Source organism: Meleagris gallopavo, chromosome 2 (assembly GCF_905368555.1).
Source record: "Meleagris gallopavo chromosome 2, MGAL_WU_HG_1.1, whole genome shotgun sequence".
Lineage (NCBI taxonomy): Eukaryota > Metazoa > Chordata > Aves > Galliformes > Phasianidae > Meleagris > Meleagris gallopavo.
In genome coordinates this window covers 13,686,213-13,707,042 of record NC_139405.1, presented here as the reverse complement: position 1 = coordinate 13,707,042, position 20,830 = coordinate 13,686,213, and the positions used below count along the sequence as shown (strand labels likewise).

Genomic DNA, 20,830 nt, shown 5'->3' with positions numbered 1-20,830 from the left:
AAAGCGTTGAATGTATAAATCAAACATCACAGGAAAAAAGGAGTAATTTTTAAGTTTCTGCTTTCTGAATATTTTAATGAAGCATTACTGAGTGACCATATAGCAAGACTCTAATTAATCAGAGAAATTACAGAATTAATCTCATTTAACCTCACTGAGAATTTGTGGGCCAGCTTCTCCAACTTTGTTCATGTCCCTGGGGATGCTATCCTTTCCTTCTGTCATAGCAACTGCAGCTCTCAGGTTGGTGTCTTCAGTGAACTTGAGGGTGCGCTCAGTTCCACTGTCTGCTGAAGGGGACAGTAGTATATCAATACTAGTGTTCTGCCTCTGTTCTGGTGTCATCAGACCAAATTTAAAAGGCATCATTGAATGAAAAATGGCAAGCCATTTAAATATATAAAGCACACCAAATATTTAAAAGTTGCTTTGAAGGCCTAGCGTTTAGATGACTGTAAGGCAATTTATATATGTGGTGAAAACAAGAAAAGTAGAGAAATGAGTCTGTCTTTTCCATGTGTCTTTTCCTATTGTGTGTCTTTACTTACTTTCTATATCTAATCATACCATGAAATCTTTGTAATATGTATCTGAAGATAAAGGGTGACAGGTGTCATTGGAAGAAATGATCACAGATTATTTTTTCTTGGTAATGTCTGAGGTAAATTTGTAGCATGCCTACAAAAACAAAGAACAAATCATACCAATAAATTGAGGCTATTTCATTTCTGATTGCTTTCCACTGAGGATCATCCTCGCTGTAGTTGGCCACAGAATAACATTGACATTGGTCACAAACAATCTACTCTTTAATATCCAGAATACAGAGTCTCTTTGACATCTGTCGTCTCTGTTTCACAGTCAAACTCTCACTGGTGCAATATCGGCTTTGATACTTGCAAATTGGATCACTTTATGAAATGCGTACTGCTTAATTATGACGTGGGAAATAACATTCTACCACCAGAAGCTCAGATAACTGTGCAGCTCAGAAAGTGTGTAATTATACTTGTGAATAGTTTTTGCTGTGCTTTATGTTAATACTAATGGAAACGCAGGCCCTCAGCCTTGCTTCCTTTTAATCCACGGGCACCCAAACAGACTCGAAGAGATTTTGCAGTCCTCGCTTAATCCACAAGTTTACCTTGGTATATTGTCCCCTAATTAACCATAGCTTCAGTTCTTTATTTGTAAAACAGGGACGGACTGCAAGAACACAAGTTATGTAGGTATACTCTTGAGTATTAAAAACAGAGATCACTTTGAGATGTTTGAACATTGCCTATGGGAGCTGAGATTATAGTCTTAAAACTGTGAGTGGACTTGATGTTTTTCTTTCCAACCAGTTGTTCCTTACAGTTGTTGTCATAAAAATGAATGGTAATTGCATTGCTCTGTATTATCACTGCATTTCTTGTCATATGAATAGCTTCGTTTTAATGCTACCATCTTAGGTTGTTATGAAAATTAACTTAAGAATGTTGCATCTTTTCCTCTGTGATCATGAGCCAAATCACAGGGTACAATACAGATTCCAAGTAAAAGCTTTATGTACTATATTTGCATCATGTGATTACAAGCTTTACAAAAATGACTCCAGATTACCCATTGCTTTTCAGACATTAAAAAAATGTGAGTTTATCTGTTCTACAGATAAAAACAGAGTTGACATTGAAGGAGAGAGTAACATAACTGTGCTAGAAGTAGAACTGAACTGTTCCATTTTCAGTGCTGCAATCAGTTGACTAAAGATTTTTTTGGGGTAGAGATACTATGCTGTACTGTTTTGGGGTAGAGGCAAGAGGTAAGAAATTGTCACTGTTGGAAGTTATCAGTCATGTATCTTTGGAGAATCTCGAGGCAGCTACAGAAGTTCTGTTCTACTATAGGAAGTAACTGAATTAACTGAAGCTAAAAACTAAGTAAATCCGCATGTGAAATCCAAACAAAATTGCAGAAATACCAGGTAAAGAAAAATATATCAGATTGGTTCAGTTTAATGTTAATAATTATAGGCTACTGGATTTTTTTTTTTACTCTAAATATATAAATCAGCACTAACACTACAATAGTAGAAGATCTAAATAAAAGAGATTAGTTCCCTCTTGAGAAGTAGTTCATTTAATTAGTTTACTTTGTTTTGCAGTGTAGTAGCCATCATACAACACACTGAGTCATATTCAAAAGTGACTGAAGTTAACCTGTTTCTTTGAGTGGTTCTGTTTGCTCATTTGTTGATTTCTTCCATCAGGGATGATTTCTTTGCTTCCCAGAATACCTTCTTCCCTTATACATCGTGGTTTATTTTCTCTTTTCATGTAGCAGTTTGTACCTCTAATTTTCCTGTGCATTTGATTGTCACTGATAATGACTTTGGTACAGGTAAAGAGATGCGCACTGTGTATAACTGATATGGCTGAAAATAAGATCATTTTAAGAAAAAAAATATAAATTAATAACTAAAGGCCAGTCTGTTGCATACATCATCATGTAAGTGTATCTTTGCCACAATATCTGTATGTCATAAAATCTATACTTGAAAGTAACGGGTGCTTTCCTTTATCTGTTTCTCTCAGGACAGATATCAGTGGATGGATTTATGCGGTATCTGAGTGGAGAAGAAAATGGCGTTGTTCCACCTGAGAAACTGGATTTAAATGAAGATATGTCTCAACCACTGTCACACTATTTCATCAATTCCTCACACAACACCTACCTCACAGGTACATTGTTTGAGAGACCTGATTTCTTCTCTTACAAGAATTCATAGTATATTTGTCTTGATATGATAAAGAATACCAAAAGTGACAGTGGTAAGTGATGCAGTGCTTAGTCTTCAAGGAAGCAAGGGGAACGCTTATAATTTGTTTTTCTAGCTGCTCCAACTCATACATCAAATATATCTTCATTAACAGATGAGCAACAGTTGTGTTGTTTAGATAATGTCTGATGAAGGCTAATGAGGTTCCTGGAAAGTTTCCTTCTACTTAGATAGGATTCCAAGAACAGGTTCTTATTTAAGAAGGAGAGGCAATGTGTTTTCTGTGGCTACCAAGAATAGCCAAACAGGTACGCAAAATCAATAGGAAACATCTCTGTAGCTAATAAATTTGCCTTAAATGTTAAATCTCACAGTTTTCTGAGTTCAGGGAAATTTACTTTGATTCAGAGATTGGAGAGGTCCCAACATGGCATGTAGCTTTCTCACAGTCAGTTCATATCTGCAAGAATTGGAAATCTGGTTGTTGACTACATATCTAATGTCTGAGCTGAGATTTTTAAGTACCATCAGTACTACTGATAGCCAATACCACACTACAGATATCAGAGCTGATCAGGGCAGTCCTGTCCTGAAAGTCTAGAAGTGTGGAAGCCAAAGAACAAAGAATTAAGGATGGAAACTTGTTATTAGTGCAATCCTTTCTAAATTTTTAATTGCAACATGGATGACCTAACATAGTTAGTTTAGCAGAAAGTTCACCTTAAAATCATAAAATTCTATGAACTAGAACCCTGAAATTGTCCAAATTCCATTTGATTTTTATGTGAAAGTCTTCAAGTTGTCTCAAAATTGCATCTGCAGATTTCTTCATCTGCATGACCAATGAATTGCAGAAATTCCATTTGAAAGTTTGATCCTCAGACTTAAATTAGCATAACATTCCTGACTTAGTAAACTGGGGGAAGTAAATCAGAATAAACCCAGGGAATGGAGCAAACTAAGTTTGAATCTCCTTCAAATTCCAGTTAAGAGTGTGTATTTTCATATTTAGAAGAACACATACCCTTGCCTTTTAGTGGGTTGATTATATTCAGTAAGTGTGTGGCAGCTGGCTTACAGTGAGATTTATGATGCGATTTTTATCCGTATATTACAAAAACTGACAGCCTTAGATTTTTGCATTGAGACTAGACCAAATACGACAATAGACATTAAATTTTCAGTCTTCCAGAAAGAACTTAATTCAGCTGAAATCGGTGAAATTAATGATCGCAAACTATTTTTTATCCCAAGATTTCAAAGGGCCAGCTGAAGTGCTTATGGCATTGGAAATGAAGCTCGAGTAACACCTCTGCCCTCGCGGGAGCTCTGAAATAGCAACTAATCTTGTAATAATTATTAGAAAAATAAGAAAACCATTCCATCCAGCCTTACTTTATTATTTCTGTTCTTAATATTCTACCAATTATTTTCCCTTTGTTGGTTTTTTGAACCCAGAAAAATAATACACAAAGAAACAATATTATAACATAAAAAGAAACATGTGCACACTCTGAATTTATTTTTAATTACCGAGATCATTTTCCTAGCCTTTAGTAGAAATCCTTGGCAGTACATCAAGTCCTGATTATTTATTTAAAGCGTTAGTGCTTTCTTTTTCTTAGGGAAAGGTATTTTTTAAGGTGAAAACTCATTGATAAAGAAGTAATTTACAGAGAACCTAGGCTAGATTAAGGGAATATCTTTTAGAAACTTTTTTCCCTGTTTTTCACTGGTGTCACATTTATTTTTTTATTTACTTCTCTGAACTCTTAAAGTGCAACTGCTTTTTTTGTTTTCTGTTTTCTCACCATCTTTGCCTCAGGTTGTCACAGTGGGGGTGAAGTTGCTGCATTTCTCTCAGCAGCACCCAAAGTCTAAGAGAAATTTATGTATCATTGCTAACATTGCACACATTGACTGTGCAACTTGTTGCATATATGACATGATAAATATGAAAATCACAAGTCTATAACATGTTTTTTCTTTGAAGAAAAAGAATAGCCACAGTAGATTGTGGAGCTATCACTTCAGAGCACGTAGCCAGCATGGGACTATGCCACTTACCCTGAGCATGGAATCATAGAATGGCCTGGGTTGAAAAGGACCATAATGATCATCTAGTTTCAACCCCCTGCTATGTACAGGGTTGCCAACCGCTAGACATCTGCTTACCTGCTTGCAGTCCGGTACTTTCAGATGTTTCTATAAAGGGTCTTGTGAGAAACATGTTCTCTTCTCCTTTATTGATGCTATGGTTGCTCCTGTAGCATCCTCCAGCTTTTCTGTTCTTAGTGATTCCTCAGTCACAATTGCTGTCTATCATCTGCGGTCAGCCCTTCCCTAAAGCCTTTTTCACTTTAAAAGTCTCCAAAACACTATCTCTACAGTTTCCAAGATGACAGCAGCATACGGAAAGGAAGGAATTATGGGCAGTACTCAATCTGAGCATGAGCTTGTTCTAAGAGCAAGAGCAATTTTTGACTGGCTGCTTCATGTCCCTCAAGCTGTTCTGAGCTCAGGTGATCAGCTGAGAAGATCAAGGTCTCTGGTGTCTGCCAGCCCCACCAAGTCCTTCCTGGTGAACTAGAGGGTAGGAGAACTCAAGGGGTTGTTTCATTATTCCCCTTCAGAATATTATGAAAGCTTGTGTAACACTAAGGAAAAGGGATGAGTTTTAGAGATGAGGTTGATTTGAACATGACGGCTTTGCCTCAAAGGAGGGAAGCTGCAGACCTCGGGTCTGCTTGCTGTGGTCTGTTCTGTGGAAGCAGCTTCCAGAGCTACAGTGTTTACTTCAGCCATTAAATTAATTTAGCAGTTAACTTTAACTAAAAAAGAAATCGGTGGAGAGTAAGCCATTGTTGCCTCACAGAGGAAAGATCATATTTGTTGAAGGTCTAAGGAGTTTGCTGAGGCTCCAATTTGATGCCCTACTCTGAAAATAAATTCCTGCACACCTGTGCAGAGGACTTTCTCTCTCCTGAGAGGCAGGGTGGGCTGCAAAGAAGTTCAGGTGAGGAGGAGGGGTGGATCCTGCTGATCCATTCCTAGTTCAAAGATGGGGCAGGAAAAGCTACTTAAGTTTTGAATGATTAGACATTATGATAAGGAAGATTGTTTTTATACCTTAAATGGACAAACTGATAGTTTTGCATATGATGTGTCAGATTAGTGAGGATTAAGATTAAATGAACTGTCAGTGTACACATATATACAACTTTAGGCAAACACTCAGATCTTGGGCAGCTTCTGTAAGTTGGTGATTCCTATTTGTGTGAGGCTCTCTTGCATCTTCATCTGAGACTACTGGCTTTTGTGAGAAAGTGATTACTCAGGCAGACCTCTGATTAAAAGATCCTTGGACATCCTGCTGCGTAAAAAATTTTTGTATGTTTGTTCCTGTTTTGACAGCTGGATGCTTGTACTTGTCTTGTTAAATCTTAGTTTACATTTTTATTGTCCTATGGGGTACATGTTCCCCTTAACCAGTTTCACCCAGGCCAGTTTGAACTCTCATTCTGAAGCCACATTCCAAATAAGAGAGTTTCTAGTTTTTAAAGTGAATAGAAGCCATGTAAAAAGGAGAGAAAAAATTGATTAGATTGTATCCTTAACGCAAAACAGTCATGATCAGCACTTGACACCAAAATTCATAGAGGAAGTTTGCTTCCAATAGCAACAGAGGTCAACATAAAGACTAAAAGAAAAAAATTGTTTGATGAGATCTGACTTTGGATTTTCAAGAAGAAAAATAAAGATCATTGAAGTGTTTTGCTACCTGTCAGTAGTACTTCATTCACTACCACAGATCTTCTGTGCCTTTTATCGTCTCTCTTTTTATTTTTTTATTTATTTATTTTTGTGTGTGTGTATATTTTAAGGCCAACCAGTGGCAGGATAGTGAAATAAGAGAACTGTTGTTTTCCCCTTCTTTAAGGAGTATAAAACTGTGTTGAAAAGAGCAGAGGAAAGTCTCCTTTAGTAGGTCCCTGTGGGTCTCACGCCCTCAGTGCTGTTGGAGAGACTCAGCTGGGTGTGCAGAAGGATTGCAAGGATTCAAGGTCTAATAGGTCCCACTGCTAGGAGCCCATAACACCCAGTGCCAGTTCTGTCCTGTAGCCTGGCTGCAGCAGTGCAGCTGCACAAGCGCTACTGACAGCTAAGCACAAATGCAGACTCAGACTAACTAGCCCCAGCCCTCCTGGCATGTGCAAGAGTTACATCTTCCGCTCTGCTGGACCTGAATTGCTACTGACAAGTGTATTCCTGCTGCTGGCTGGATCAAGCCAGACACATATCCTACCTTGGTCCAGTGTAAAGCATTAAAATTAACAGGTGTAGGGCAAGAGCATTGTTTAGACTAACAGTGGCAGAATTGCCATGCATGGGTTTTAATTCAACAGTCCTGTGTGTAATGAAATATCTTGAGAGGAGAATAAATTTAGATAAATGTGCTGTGTCTGAAAAACAGCACCTTTTGTTACTGCTAGAGTCAAAAGCCAAACTCCCAGTTGTACAGGGGTCTGAGTTTGCATGTTGAAAGCTACAATGTATGATCAAGAGCAGGGATTGCTTTTCCAGGGCTTCCTGAAGAGATGAGATCTAGCATCATGTTTATGTAGGGCAAAGGGAGTGTGCAGCTGCTTTTTCATGCTGAGAGAGAATGGTGTAGTAGGTAGTTAAGGTGGCAAGAACAGCTTCTGTTTCAAGAGTAATAAGGGGACAGCAAATACCTGGGACCAATTTTGGGGAAGATAAACATCTGAAGATCATCATTAAATTTTAAGTTCATGCATTGCTAGTGTCTTGCACTTAGAAAAACAGTAGTGAATAAACCCAACAAAGATGCATTTGCTGAGAAACAAGTCACTTCTAGCTATGGAAGTGTGGGGGGGGAAATGTGGGTCATGTTCTCAGCTTGCATGAGTATAGGCTTATTAGCCTTAGTGTCCTTTTTCGTGTCAATTATAATTTGTCTCCATGTTATAATATGTTATAACATTATGTATGTAATATATATATTTGTCAAAATCTGTTTCTACTTGAGAAATGAGGTGGTAAAAATATTGTGGTGCTCTTGTGGATTCTATATGTATTATAAAAGGAGATGCATAATGTTTTCAATTTCCAGTATTACAAATTTGATCTGTACACAGGATATTAAAAATACCATTCTGCAGCTATTCCCCTTAGTGTCTGTGTTAGCACACTTTGGAGTAGATGCGGATGACATGACAGAAGTTTATAAATAACATAGGTTAAAAAATTGAGCAAGCACCTCTAATAATCTAAATTTAGAAAAATAAGCTATTGAGAGTATTGAAATCCTTGATATCATTCTGTGCTTGGACTAGGAGCCTTTCTTAAGATTGAATGTTTTGGAGGTTAAACATCCCCTTGCCCTTAGCAGGAATCCTTCCAAAAGGGTTGAGCCTTATTAATGAGGTAGTGTGGAAAAGTGTTACATGGCAAATGATGCATGTCATGATTTCCTTAAGCACTTTTGAAGGTTATGGATCTTGTAGTCCAAAATCCTTAGCAATAATGACCGGTCATCTCTCAGCAGATATAGTAGTTTGTTAATCATAAAATAATTTGTTAATCAAAATGCAAATCAAAATGTCTTGAGACCAAGGGAAGAGAACATGAAAACAAGATTTCTAAGTGGATGCGGTTTTTCAGGCAGCAGAGCTCAGAGGACCCATTTAATGTCAGTTGCTTAGATTTGAATACATGGAAATGTGTGCTGTTGTACCTGATCTGTGCTACTGCTTTTTTTTATACCCTGTAAAGACAAAGAACCACGGATTACCACAGATACTGAGATAGCACCAAGACGGTTATTGTGTGAGTAAAGATAACCTGCCATAATCGAAGGGGCATCACGCAAGAAAGTGAAGGGAAAAAGAGACACATCATCACTTTGCTCACTCCATTTAGATTTTCAGAACCTTCCAACACTAGTCAAATTATGTTATTAGCATATATTTCCTGTTGGTTCCAGTAGGTGCTGAGAAATTTTAGGGATTTCAGTAGGAGTAATGTTAGTATGTTTTGAGTCTTTATGATTATTTCAGTTCATGCATCAGACACACACAATAAACGGGAACTTTCCAACAAGAAGAGGTTTTCTGTTACTGTTTATAATGGAACATAAAAACACAGAGAAAACAGACAGTGCTGTTGGTGAAGCCAACTGAAACATATAGTTCTCAGCATAAAACCTAAACATAGAGCCAAAGAGACAATAAAACCAGGATTAATCTGTACTGTATTATATGCTTGTCTGGATAAAACATTTTGTGTAACTCCCATCAGTGAAGAATCTTCATAAATGAACTCACTGCCTCCTTAAAATGCAAGTGAATTCCCTCCAAAGGATGCATGAAAACCTTCTTGGCGCATCTGCTAGAAAGCAGGAAGCTGCATCCATTTTCTTAACATAGAAAGCAAGCACTAGGCTGGTCTTCTGTTATCTTTCTCTCTGTCCTTGAAGAAATTTGTATCCATCCAACTGGAGCCCAACCTGTTTAAACAGCAGAGAGCGCTGTGGCTGTAGATCCTTCCCTGAACGCAACAACTGGACTTGTTTGCTTAGTGTTTAATACTTCTGAAGTTTGGGAAGAACTAAGTCTTCCTTGTTTATTTTTTTATTTATATTATGCCATTGTTGGGAATTGGTAGTCTAATTAAACTTCTTCCTACATAATATAGTATCACATCAGGAAATTTTACTGATCAACTCAGTGCAGTGGTTACAGTGTTAAAATATAGATTCGAGACCTGGTAATGGTACCTACCATTAGTGATTGTGCAGGAGGTTGATTTTATCTTGCAGTGAACATTGCATAATATTTGAAAATTGCTGTCCTGAGTTGCCTTTGAATTTCACATTGTTTGTTATAGAGTAACAAAGTTCTCAGACCTGATACAAGTTATTTCATATCGATTCTGTCTAACAGAAGTTTATGAATTGGCTTCGATAAAGTTATTTCTCCTCACTCACAATGGTTTAACTTATGGCAGAACGTAAACCATGACATTGACTCTGCCTAAGTCATTTCCATGAAATCATTATGTATTTTGTAATGCCTGTGAGTGTGTTATTCCTGTCAGCCGAGGGTAAAAGATGCTGTTAACTCTAATTATCATTAGATTACTTGTATTTATTCCCGAGGCCTAAAATGACTCTCTTTTTTCATGTCCTTGTTATGTTGTCTCAGCTGGACAGCTGGCTGGGAACTCTTCAGTGGAGATGTATCGGCAAGTGCTTCTGTCAGGCTGCCGCTGTGTGGAGCTGGACTGCTGGAAAGGGAGAACAGCTGAAGAAGAGCCGGTCATTACGCACGGGTTCACTATGACAACTGAAATATCTTTCAAGGTACAGCAGTACAGCGTGCTGGGGTGGCTGGCTTCAGCTAGGGCAGTTTTTTTTTCACGTAAAGTGCGTGAACGTTAAATTGTTACCTTGTTGCTATTGTCAGAGATGTTTTTGATCTGAAGTGTTAGAAGAATGAGATAGACATATTTTGCTGTAGTATTAATATTGGTAGTCAGCTCAGGTTGTAATGATACCTCGAGATACCATTTTGGAAGAGTGAAGAAGTAATTCTTGTTCATCTGAGACACTAACTCGCTATGGAAATATATTTCTAGACTTACCGGTGTGCAAGAAGACGTGGGAAAATGTCCATTTCTGAATTTGGTTATATTGCAGGTGATAGATGTGGTTTTTCTACAAATTACAAATTTGAAGCATGTCTCCCACATCTGAAGCATGAGTTGCTGTTGTTTTTTCTTCTATCTTATATTGCCTTCCTTGAGGAAAAAAATAACAGTACTACTACACAGACAAAACACCAAATTTCACTCAACACCAGAAGATTCCTTACTTTTTGTCGATTTGTTTTCTCTAACTCTCCACTGATTGAATTAATCACAGGAAAATGTAAAACACAACCTTCTTTCACTTTTGGTATTAACTTTCTCATGAAACTGATGAAAACCGTTTATGTTTATATGCACAAAGTTTGATTGCTGAAAGTCCTTTAGTTAGGGTAGATAGCTCTCAACTTCTTTGAGTTGGAATTTAAAACAAAATTAACCTGATTGTTAAAAGGAGGGTTGGTAGGAATGAGAATCGCCCTGGTAGCAGCCATCCTGGTAGCTTAGAAGTTCAACTCTAAGCATTGTTTTTGCAGGAGAAGCGTGGAAGCGTGGAATTTTTAAACCAAATCAAGTTTATTTTGTGTGTCAGTTCAGGGCAAATATTTTTCTCCACACAGAAATTGTAAAAATGTATTGACTGCTGTTTTTCTTTTCAACACTCAACATATGCTGCTTGGATTAAGAGGAGCAAAATGATAGTGAAATAATGTGTCAGAAGTACATGAATCAATTCAGAGTGATTACTGGGTCTCGAATATTAAATCATTTGTCAGTTCATGCTTTTGGCATGACCACAGTCACGCAGACGGACAGTGTCTCAGACATTCACTGTCTCACCTTTCATTGCCTCAGATAGACTTTCTGAAGTGCAAAGAAAGAAACAATATGTACTGCCCATTCCTATGTTGCTGGAGTTTTTGTTCTGAGGTTTTAGTGGATTTTTTTTTTTACCTGTTTGTTTGCTTTTTACCTTGCTTCATGACATTTAAAAGATTTTTCTCAGCAGCAGACTGCGAGCTGCTGCAAGGAAGTGATAGGGAACCAATATTTTTCATGCCATAACCAGGAATCTGTGTACTTGTAAATACCTTGGAGACCTGTTTCAGGTGAGTCATTCTGCAGCAGAAGTAAAATATGGCATTTACCATGTTCTTTTCTGACCATAGAGAATTTGCATTTACATTTGAAGGCATTGTGAGACCGAATCACCATTATGCCACAGAACCAGTATCTGAGGTTTTCATCCTCAAATTTCATCAATGTCATCCTGTTTTTTACTCTTTTAGGCTATTCTTCTCCATACGTGCTGAATTTTATCCCTTTTTGCAGCTGAGAATGCAGTTGAAAATGTCTTCATGGATTATTTACAGCTGAAGCAGTGCATAAGAGCCTGAAAGGCCTCAGAACTGCTCTCAGCAGTGCTTTCACACCCAGTCTCCAGTCTTCTTAAGCCCTGGGTCGTGCTCTGTAAGCAAAGCGGGTAGGATATAAGTGGGTGGAGACCAAGCCAACAACAGTGATGTGGGTAGAAAGCATTTAGATGAGATGACTTAATATTTGTAATCCTATTCTCAGCCTTGCTGTTCCCTTGCAGTGGCAAAACTGCCAGAGATGGTCTTGAGAGTCCCACATTACAACCAGTGTAAGGTGGCATCAGCATTCAGTGATTTACTGGTGCTGGAAGGAATGTGCAGCAAGAGTCACTCCGTTGTATGCTGTTTGCCCATGGGAGAATCACTACTGTGAAACTGCAGCTTCCTACCTACTTTCATGCAGCCTTCTGCACCATTTACTGTTACCTCAGTAAATACTTTGCCTTTCTGCTTTCTTTAAAGACTTAGTTGAAGCATGTGAATAGTTAGTGATATGTGAGGCATTCGTATATTGGATGGTTGCAGTTTATTAAATGGAGTCATTCATCACCTGTTGGAGTGTGCTGAGGAAGCTACTTTCTCATCTTGTAAGACATGCTGTGACAGTTTATGCCTTTCATAAAGGCTGTAAATTGTGGACATAGCATAGCTTATATCAGCAGATCTTGACATGGCGTATGCATTTCTTTCAGCCCAGAATCAGAAGGAATGGACCAGAAAGTCTGCTTTCATGTTAGGAAGTGCATTTCTTTTACACTTTTGAATGTAGCATTTTCAAGTACGGAAAGTGAATAAAAGGAATCCCCATGGAGTGCTAATTTGAAATAAATAAATCTTAAAATTTTAAGTCATTATTATGATTTGGGATGGAACAGGCTTATGAGATCTTTCAAACTCCAGAAGTTGACAGTGAGAACAGTAAGATCTTCAGTACTCAATAAGTTTTTGTGAAAAAAAGATCAATATTCCAATAGGAAATTGAGAATCATTTCTAATGCTGAGTGCATCGCTGTATCATGTACCTTATTAAAGTTAGTATCACCAAATGATTAAGCTACTGTATTTACAGTTGTTACTTTCTAGCAAGAGCAAAATGACATTTCTACATAACTTTATATTTCTGAGCCCTTTGTGATTAATACTATGCTGTTATACTTCAGTAACTTTCTCCTTTCCTTTGCTCTAGAGGGTTTTCTCTGATCAAAAATCACAGAGAACTAAAACTTGTAAGTCAGTCAAGGATTTTAAAGGTATCTGCTTATGTTGATTATATGAGTGTGATATGAGATAACTTTGTAGAAGATATGAGTTTGTCAGTGTATTTATTATTAAGCAAAATAATTCATGAAAAGTATAGCTTCAGGCATGGAACAACACTGTGCAAAGACCAAGTTTTACATTTGAACTTCTGATTTAGGCAGACATAGGTCTTGTCTGGAGAAACATGCAGGAGATTCATCAAACATTTTGGAGATGTGGTTACAGTTCAGGCTGAAAAAATTGGTTGCTGCAGAAAGCTCATGCATAGCTTTCAAGGATGTTAGAAGATCTAAGTATGATTTTAGGTACTTTGGATACAATTTCTGTGGGGTCGTATCTGTTTTCAAACACTAAAATACTGTTTCTATAGAGACATGAGTTTGTAATTGTGTATATTTTGATTCTTTAGGAAGTAATAGAAGCTATTGCTGAGTGTGCATTTAAGACATCGCCCTTTCCAATCCTCCTTTCCTTTGAAAATCATGTGGATTCGTAAGTAATTACCCTGTTTCCCTATATGGTGTTATATTTTTTTTAACTAAACACAGGATTGTGAATGAAGTTGAGGCAGGTTTATCATCTGATGTGATCAACAACTCTTATCCAAACTAAAAGCTTACATCAGCTTAAGTAGCTAAAATTATCAGAATGAATTGGGTATGTTCTTAAAAACCTTCCTGAATTAGAATATTTAGATTCTTTAGATAGACAGAGAAAGTTTAAATAATTACGAGACAAATTTTGTTAATTTTATAGATTCAGTATGTCCTACTGAAATGAAGTGGTACTTCATCAAAGAAAAAGAAGCAATATTTCTCCTGCTTGTGACTCTGTTCTGCACTACAGACATATTCTATGCGCAGTATTTGGTCTGCTTCTCATGTTAGAAATAAAGGCCAGACTAGCCTTCACCAGAACTAGTTCTCTACTGGTACTTGACCTAAACTAGCTAGGATTGCAAAATAGGTGGCATGTAAAGCTAGGAACTCTTCACTTTCTAAAAAAAAGAAAATATCTATTTGCATAAGCTGTTTTCTCTTCAGGGAGCTTTGTTTGTTTTAATTGCAAATGATGCACGTTTTACTGCAGCAGAGAAGCAAAAAAAAAAAAAAAAAAGTGAGAACACTTTTAAATTTGTACCTGTTACCTATGTTGTTATTACTAACCTAGATCTGGTTTTCATTTTTATATTTCACATGATCTTTTGTTTGGTTTTGTATATAAACCCCACACAGTTAAAAATGAGATGACATTGGCACATAGCATGTGCATTAACTTCAGTTGCCTTGCTCCCTTTTGTTTTCTACTATGAAAACATTTTCAGCACTTCTGGGGCCAATTTGGGTTGAGAAACATTTCTTTCATTTAAAAGAAAAAGTAATCTTTGGGATGCTTTGGGGATTTAATACAAATTAGAAAAAGTGTTGGCACTTTTCTCTTCAAAAAGGAAAAAGGTGAGGGTTTGCTGCTTTTCCACTGTTCTAGGAAGAATGTTCTTTTTAAAAGACTGGTAGAGGAAGCTATGTATGAATGTGTTTAAGAACAGAGTGACAATACTGATCAAAAATGGCTTAGGTAGAAAAATTTTATATCTCAGAGCTGCCATACAATGCTTTTACCTTTACAATACATTTACCATATAATACCATACGATCCATTTTTTTTTACATGGGTAGATAGTGATAGGACAAGGGGGAATGGTATTAAGCTAGAGGAGGAAAGATTGAGATTACATGTCAGGGGGGAATTTTTCTCTGAAAGGGTGTTGAGGTGCTGTGGTAGGGGGTTGGAACTTGATCCTTGAGGTCCCTTCCAGTCCAAGCCATTCTATGATTTTATAACCTTTCACAATAAACTTACGCTATGTTTTGTTGACAAATACGTTCTTGCACTGTGCAGTTTATAAGACAGTGTGGTTATGATTTAAAAAAAATCTACCTAACTGTTAAGTCCTGCTCAGTTGGTTTTGTCTTCCTCAAAAAGACTACACAGGTGCTGTATTTAATTTCTTTCTCCAATCAGTCCCTGCACTCTCTTCTTTTTGGGTTGGTTGTATCACTTCCAACTCTTTTATACTCACATACTGCAGTAGGTTTTAATTCACAGTGCTTTTCACAGTACTTCTAAATACAATTTTTTGTCTTTAGAAAAGTTCTCAACCATCATTCTTAAATCCATTTCATTTTGTATTCATTCTTCTCTTTCTATTAAAATGTATATTTGGAGAAGGTACTTCTAATTTATCTTAAACAGAACAGTTATGTTTTTCTTCTTCTAAAGTCATTAAGAATTAAATCTTCCAGAGTGGTTTGTTGTATGTTAAGAAAATATAGTAAATAATTGTGTAAGACAAACTTCGCTCAGATGTAACGTATGTGCACAAAACTGTAAGGTGAAACTTCATCAGAGTCAAAGGTGTGGTGACACTGAATGAACTTATCAAAGAGCTACCAGAATTACTGCTGCATTACTCCAATCTTAAGAATTTCTCCCCTTCCCCCCCAGAAACCATTGTATCTTCCTCTTCAGAAAACTTCAGTCATAAAAGAATGAATTATCTCAATGTTTTGTTGTTTTTTTTTTTTCTCATTTATTTCTATTACATACATTTTTAGTGAAGCAAGTCTAGGAAATCAATATCAAATATTTTCTCTTTTTGAGCTTCTACTGCTGTTTGTGATTTTTTGCTGCAGTAAATCATCAGACTTAGTGTGTGTGAGTTCTAATTTTGCTTTGGCTGAAAATAATTTCTAGTTATTTTACTGACTGCTACAATTATCCCTTCATTTCTTCACTGGTTTCTACAGAAATCTGCAATTAGTCATGCCACTCAAAGAAACCTTCATCTAATTCCATGGAATGCTTCCTTTGTCTTTTCCTTTACTTGGAATGTTGTTTTTCTTGCAGATCTCAAAATTGAGTTTGTGAGTATTAACAAACAGTGCTAAGTGTTTTCGTAGAACTGTCAAAACAAATCTTAATGGCATCAATTCCTACTTCGGAGTGACCAAATTTTCTCTTCTGATTATCAAGTTACAAGAGTCAGTCAGTATGCATGGGTGAAATGCTGGTCCCCTACAAATGGATGGAAATGTTGACGTTGGTTTAAACAGAAGTATGGTTTACCCTGTGATTTTTATGCACGACTGTTAGGCATTGCAGTTATCAGAGTTAAGTTGTACGTATGACTGGATTCGTCACCACTGAACTTAAAATGCAGTTTTTCTTCTCCTGGATTCTGTTCACAAGAGTATTCTTAACACTTTTTGTTCAGCTAAGAAATAAATTAATTGTTTGTTAGCACATAGTTAGTCATCTTGTTTTACTTTCTTTCAGATTTTGTTGTAGGATTCCTCTCAAACACGCAGCATGTAAATAACTTTAATTTCCTTTACTTTAACTCTACCATGTATTCATTCTTGCTTATTTTTATGCAATGAAAAGTTTAGAAAAACAAGTAAATTGTAGAATTTAGATTATATACATTATTATGCATACCATCATTTTTATTAAAATCTAAATATGGATATAGAAAAAGACCGTAAGAAGAAAAGACATGCTTCTCTCAAAAAACAGGAAACTGACTTGAAAATTCCTAAAAGACCTCAAGAAGACCTTGATGTTTAAAATTGAGCTTACAAGAAGATAAGGTATCTGCAAATCTGAAAGCAGACAGCCTATAATTAGAAATGCACTGATGACATAGCAAAAAGGTTAAGTGATCCTTGAGCAATATCCATAGATTTCTTCCAAGATTAAATTTAATTACAGTTATTCATACCACTGATTTCTTGTTGGAATTGTTTCTTCAAATATTAATGGAATTATTATCACTTTTTCTTCCAACACTTTAAATTATTTTAAACTTTTGTGGGAAGGATCTGTGTCTTTGTTTGCTTTATGCAGAATAAGGACCTCTGCAGAAGTGATAATACAGTATTAGGAGTAGTTGTGTGGTAGTATCAGAGAGCCTCTATGAATGACCTTCATAAATGGCGTAGCACCAACACGGTAAAATAAAATACAAGCAATGCAATAATGTTAATGAAAACATTTCTTCACATTCTCTGTACTTCCATATCTCCAGGTGTCACGTTACCAATTTCTCTTCCCTTGCCCTGCCACATTCTAAGGGCATATGTATTCATTCCATGTGGTAACCATCCATATCCACACAAGTGAAAATCATCCAGCAGATAGAGTTAGCTGTTTTGAGACAATCAATTTTCATTACGTTATAAGAAGGCTAGGAGAATTTCCAATAACAATAGATACGGACTTTTTTTTCCTTCAGGAATTAGCTGAGAATTAAGAACTTACTGTTCTTAACAGCACAGATAGAAAATGCATTGATGTAGAAAAGTTGGTTGCTCTGATTCATAATTTTGAAAAGAAAGTAAAATAAAAGGAAACAAATACTCCAACTTGTAAAGTACTTTAATAGTAATAGTATTGCTAATGATCTCTCTCTCTCTTAAAATGAAGTATGTATTTGTGGGTACCACAGAAGGTACTACTTGTTTAAATACTAAACTCCTACATAATTCTTATCTCCTAAATTTATCACATTCTTTCTTGGGGGCTTTTAAAAATAACAGTTCATATGGTCCAGTTGACAAGAAAAAGTAATTCTGTTATGTCAAGATTTTTTTCTTTGACATTGTCTAGTATTGCAAGACTTTATATTTGTGATTTTTTATTTTTATTATTATTATTTTATTATTTTTATATTATTAACATTATTATTACTTCTTAATTTCCCTTTTCCTCCTTTTTTCCCTCTGCAAAATGATTACATTGGAATTTTTGTGCTAAACCAAAAAGTGCTGCATTGAATTTTTCTCTTTTGTAAAAATGGAAGTCCTCACTATGTGCTCTATGAGGTAACCATGTAATTAAACCTGGAATGGCAGAAGAATTTGTTCTAGCTGTTTTGTATGAAATTTACTAGATAAAAGTTGTGCATTCTTTTTCTGTTTCTTATCAAAAGTTCTTTTTTGGAGTCGATGTGCCCATTTAAAAATGCTTGTGTCACAACTCACATCTAATTTGTAAGACTTCAATTATTGTGCTCTTGTGATTCAAGGAAATGTCCCTTGGACTTTCTGGGCCCTAAGAGCATGGGTGTACTCACATGACATACTAGTGGAGATGATTGAAATTATCTCCATAGACCCCTTGTAGGAGGTAGCTGCAGCAAGATACTCAGTCTGCTTTCTTACTGGAACAGAATGTGGTGCCTTTATTTTCCTTGGTAGCTGGCAGTTAGAAATAGCTAAAGCACTGTCATTGCCTGATCTATTCCTCCTGTCACCATCTCCCTTGTGGGTTCTTAGTTTCACTGCCTTGCCTGTCTTCATCTTAATTTTCCGTCCTCAACTAAAAGTGGCTCTTAGCGTTTTTGCAGAATTGGCAGCATGTAAAAGAAATTAATGAAATACTGTAGTAATTTAAATTGCGTGCAGCACTTCTATAGCTTGGTGGAATAATTTAAAACCTACTCTCAGTATGTTTTGTAAATGACTGAGCTAATGACCAGTTCACCCTGTATCTGCTTCAAGGGACAGCCAGCATGCTGATCTTGGGGAAATTACATTTTCTGATTCAAATGCCACCCAGCCTTTATCTCAGCTCTGGGTTGGCCCTGCTGAACTCAGGAAGAGCTCCATTGCCAAGTGCTCAGTTGGTGGCTAATGGCAAAATAGACATTGAAGTCGCTGTATTCCTAGTTTGCAAGAGAAAAATGAATGCTACTTTTTTCATACATATCCAGTTCTACTTCGTCATGAAAAATAGCTTCACGATAAGATAACATATAAGCTTATATCATCTGTGTATCTTTCATAGTATGTGGTTCATAATTAATAATAATTGAGGAGGTTGTATTAAACAAACTTTAATCAAAACTTCTCCGGAGAGTATCAAAAATGAAAATTTTGAAAGAAACCTAAAGTCTGGATGTTCCAGACTTTGTTAGACATATATAACAAACATGCACAGTTGTCTAAAATTAGAGAGTCATTTTAGCACTGCGCTGCATGTTAAGATGATTTGAGTAATATTTCTAAGCGATGTAATGTATCCTCAATCCCAGAACTCCTATCACTGTGATACACAGCAATTTCATTATTGTGTTACACTTTGGGAAAATTGATTATGAGTAAAACTTGCTGAGATTGAGTTTATTTCTAGAGGATGTCAAGACAACCGCTAAAGTAACTTACTGTGGTAAAATTCAACACCAGATCTGATTTAAAAATAAGGATATAAAGAATCTGACAACAGGCAAAAATAATCATTGAGCAGTTCCACCTGATGTATTTATATTGGTCCCAGCTATGTATGTATTACAGGCATGCATATTTAATTTAAAATGCTGTTACACCAGCACTTACTACAGCAATTCTCCAAATTGACATAATGCCTCTTAACATTAGTACTAATTACATCTATGCTATGACTTCTGCCAGTGAGGATGCAGCAGGAGGCGGGAGCAGCACAAGCTGCTGGTGCCAACCTCACCCATGAGGTCCGCAAGTGGGCCAGCACCATGTGGGGGAGAGCATTGCAAAGCTGCTTCTGGGAGCAGGGCTCGAGCAGGAGAGACTGTAATGCTACAGGCACAGCACCCAAAGCACTCATCTCACGTAGGCTGAAACAAATAGGGTGGGAATGTGGGCTGCTGAGATGAAATCTGCAGTGAAGCTAGCTGTTCCTCTATCGGAACCTTTAACTGATGCATTTTTGCTGCTTTTGAAACCCAAGTAATGTCTTCTTCCTATTCTTGCAGTTGTGCCCTGGAGACTCAAGGGCGTGACCTTGTAAGGTGACAAATTTGGCACACTGGCAGAGGAGGCTGCTCTGTATGTAACTGTAGGGTTCTGATGCCTTAGGTCAGGTATGATGAGAAAGGAAAAAATCCAAATGAAAGGAGGGGGTGTGAGAAGAACGCCTAGCATGTGGGTAAAGTAACACAAGGAGGAAAACATGTAATCTTTGAATAAAATGTTGTCTGAAAGAGGCAAATTCATGCAAGTTATTTCCTTGAAGGTAACAACTGACATCCTCATTTTTTTTCTACTAAGTGCGTGGGTAAAATACAACTCCAGAGTTCAGTTTTACCATTATTCAAGTGCCTAGTGACTTCATGTGTCATCCTTTTGATAAGCTTTATCAAAAGAATCAGAATAATTGCATGATATATCTATGTCAATGTGAACAATTCACAGTGATTGAATCAGGAAATTATATCTTGTTTAGGGATATTAGGTATTCCATTACTGCTGCTTTCAGTCTGTAGCATTAGTAGGACTCATTGCTTTCTTTCTTTTCTCCCCTTTAGCCCTAAACAACAGGCAAAAATGGCAGAGTACTGCAGATTAATATTTGGAGATGCATTGCTTATGGATCCATTGGAGAAATACCCGGTAATATGGTTTGGTACTTACAAGATCACAGATATCTTGCAAATTTCTACTTCATTCAGTCCAGCGTCATTCTTTATATGCAGCCTTCCAAGACAGAGTCTAGAGAAGGTCTTTAAACAATTTGTAATGTTGGTGACTTAGTTATATCATTTGTGATGCGAAAGTTGTTTTGGTACACTGAATTGTAATCTTCTAATTGCAATTGATTCTTATAGCCACTGATTTATAATGTTTGCTTTCACATTTGAACTTATGAAATGTCTACAGCAATAACTTCAATAAGGTATTTTTCTTCTCTTATATGCCCTCCATAGCCCTGTTTCACTTAATGAAGGCTA

At 36.7% G+C, this 20,830-nt stretch overlaps 1 protein-coding gene across 2 annotated transcripts in view; it reads left to right on the top strand.

The window, feature by feature from the left end:
* The window catches only part of PLCB1 (phospholipase C beta 1), a 377,774-nt gene that overhangs the window by 258,915 nt on the left and 98,029 nt on the right, over positions 1-20,830 (top strand). For both annotated transcript variants that reach the window (XM_085218976.1, XM_085218977.1), the window contains exons 10-13: positions 2,577-2,723; positions 9,988-10,145; positions 13,475-13,557; positions 20,408-20,492. In XM_085218976.1, coding sequence (XP_085075102.1) covers positions 2,577-2,723; positions 9,988-10,145; positions 13,475-13,557; positions 20,408-20,492 — 473 coding nt within the window. The remainder of the gene's footprint in view (positions 1-2,576; positions 2,724-9,987; positions 10,146-13,474; positions 13,558-20,407; positions 20,493-20,830) is intronic.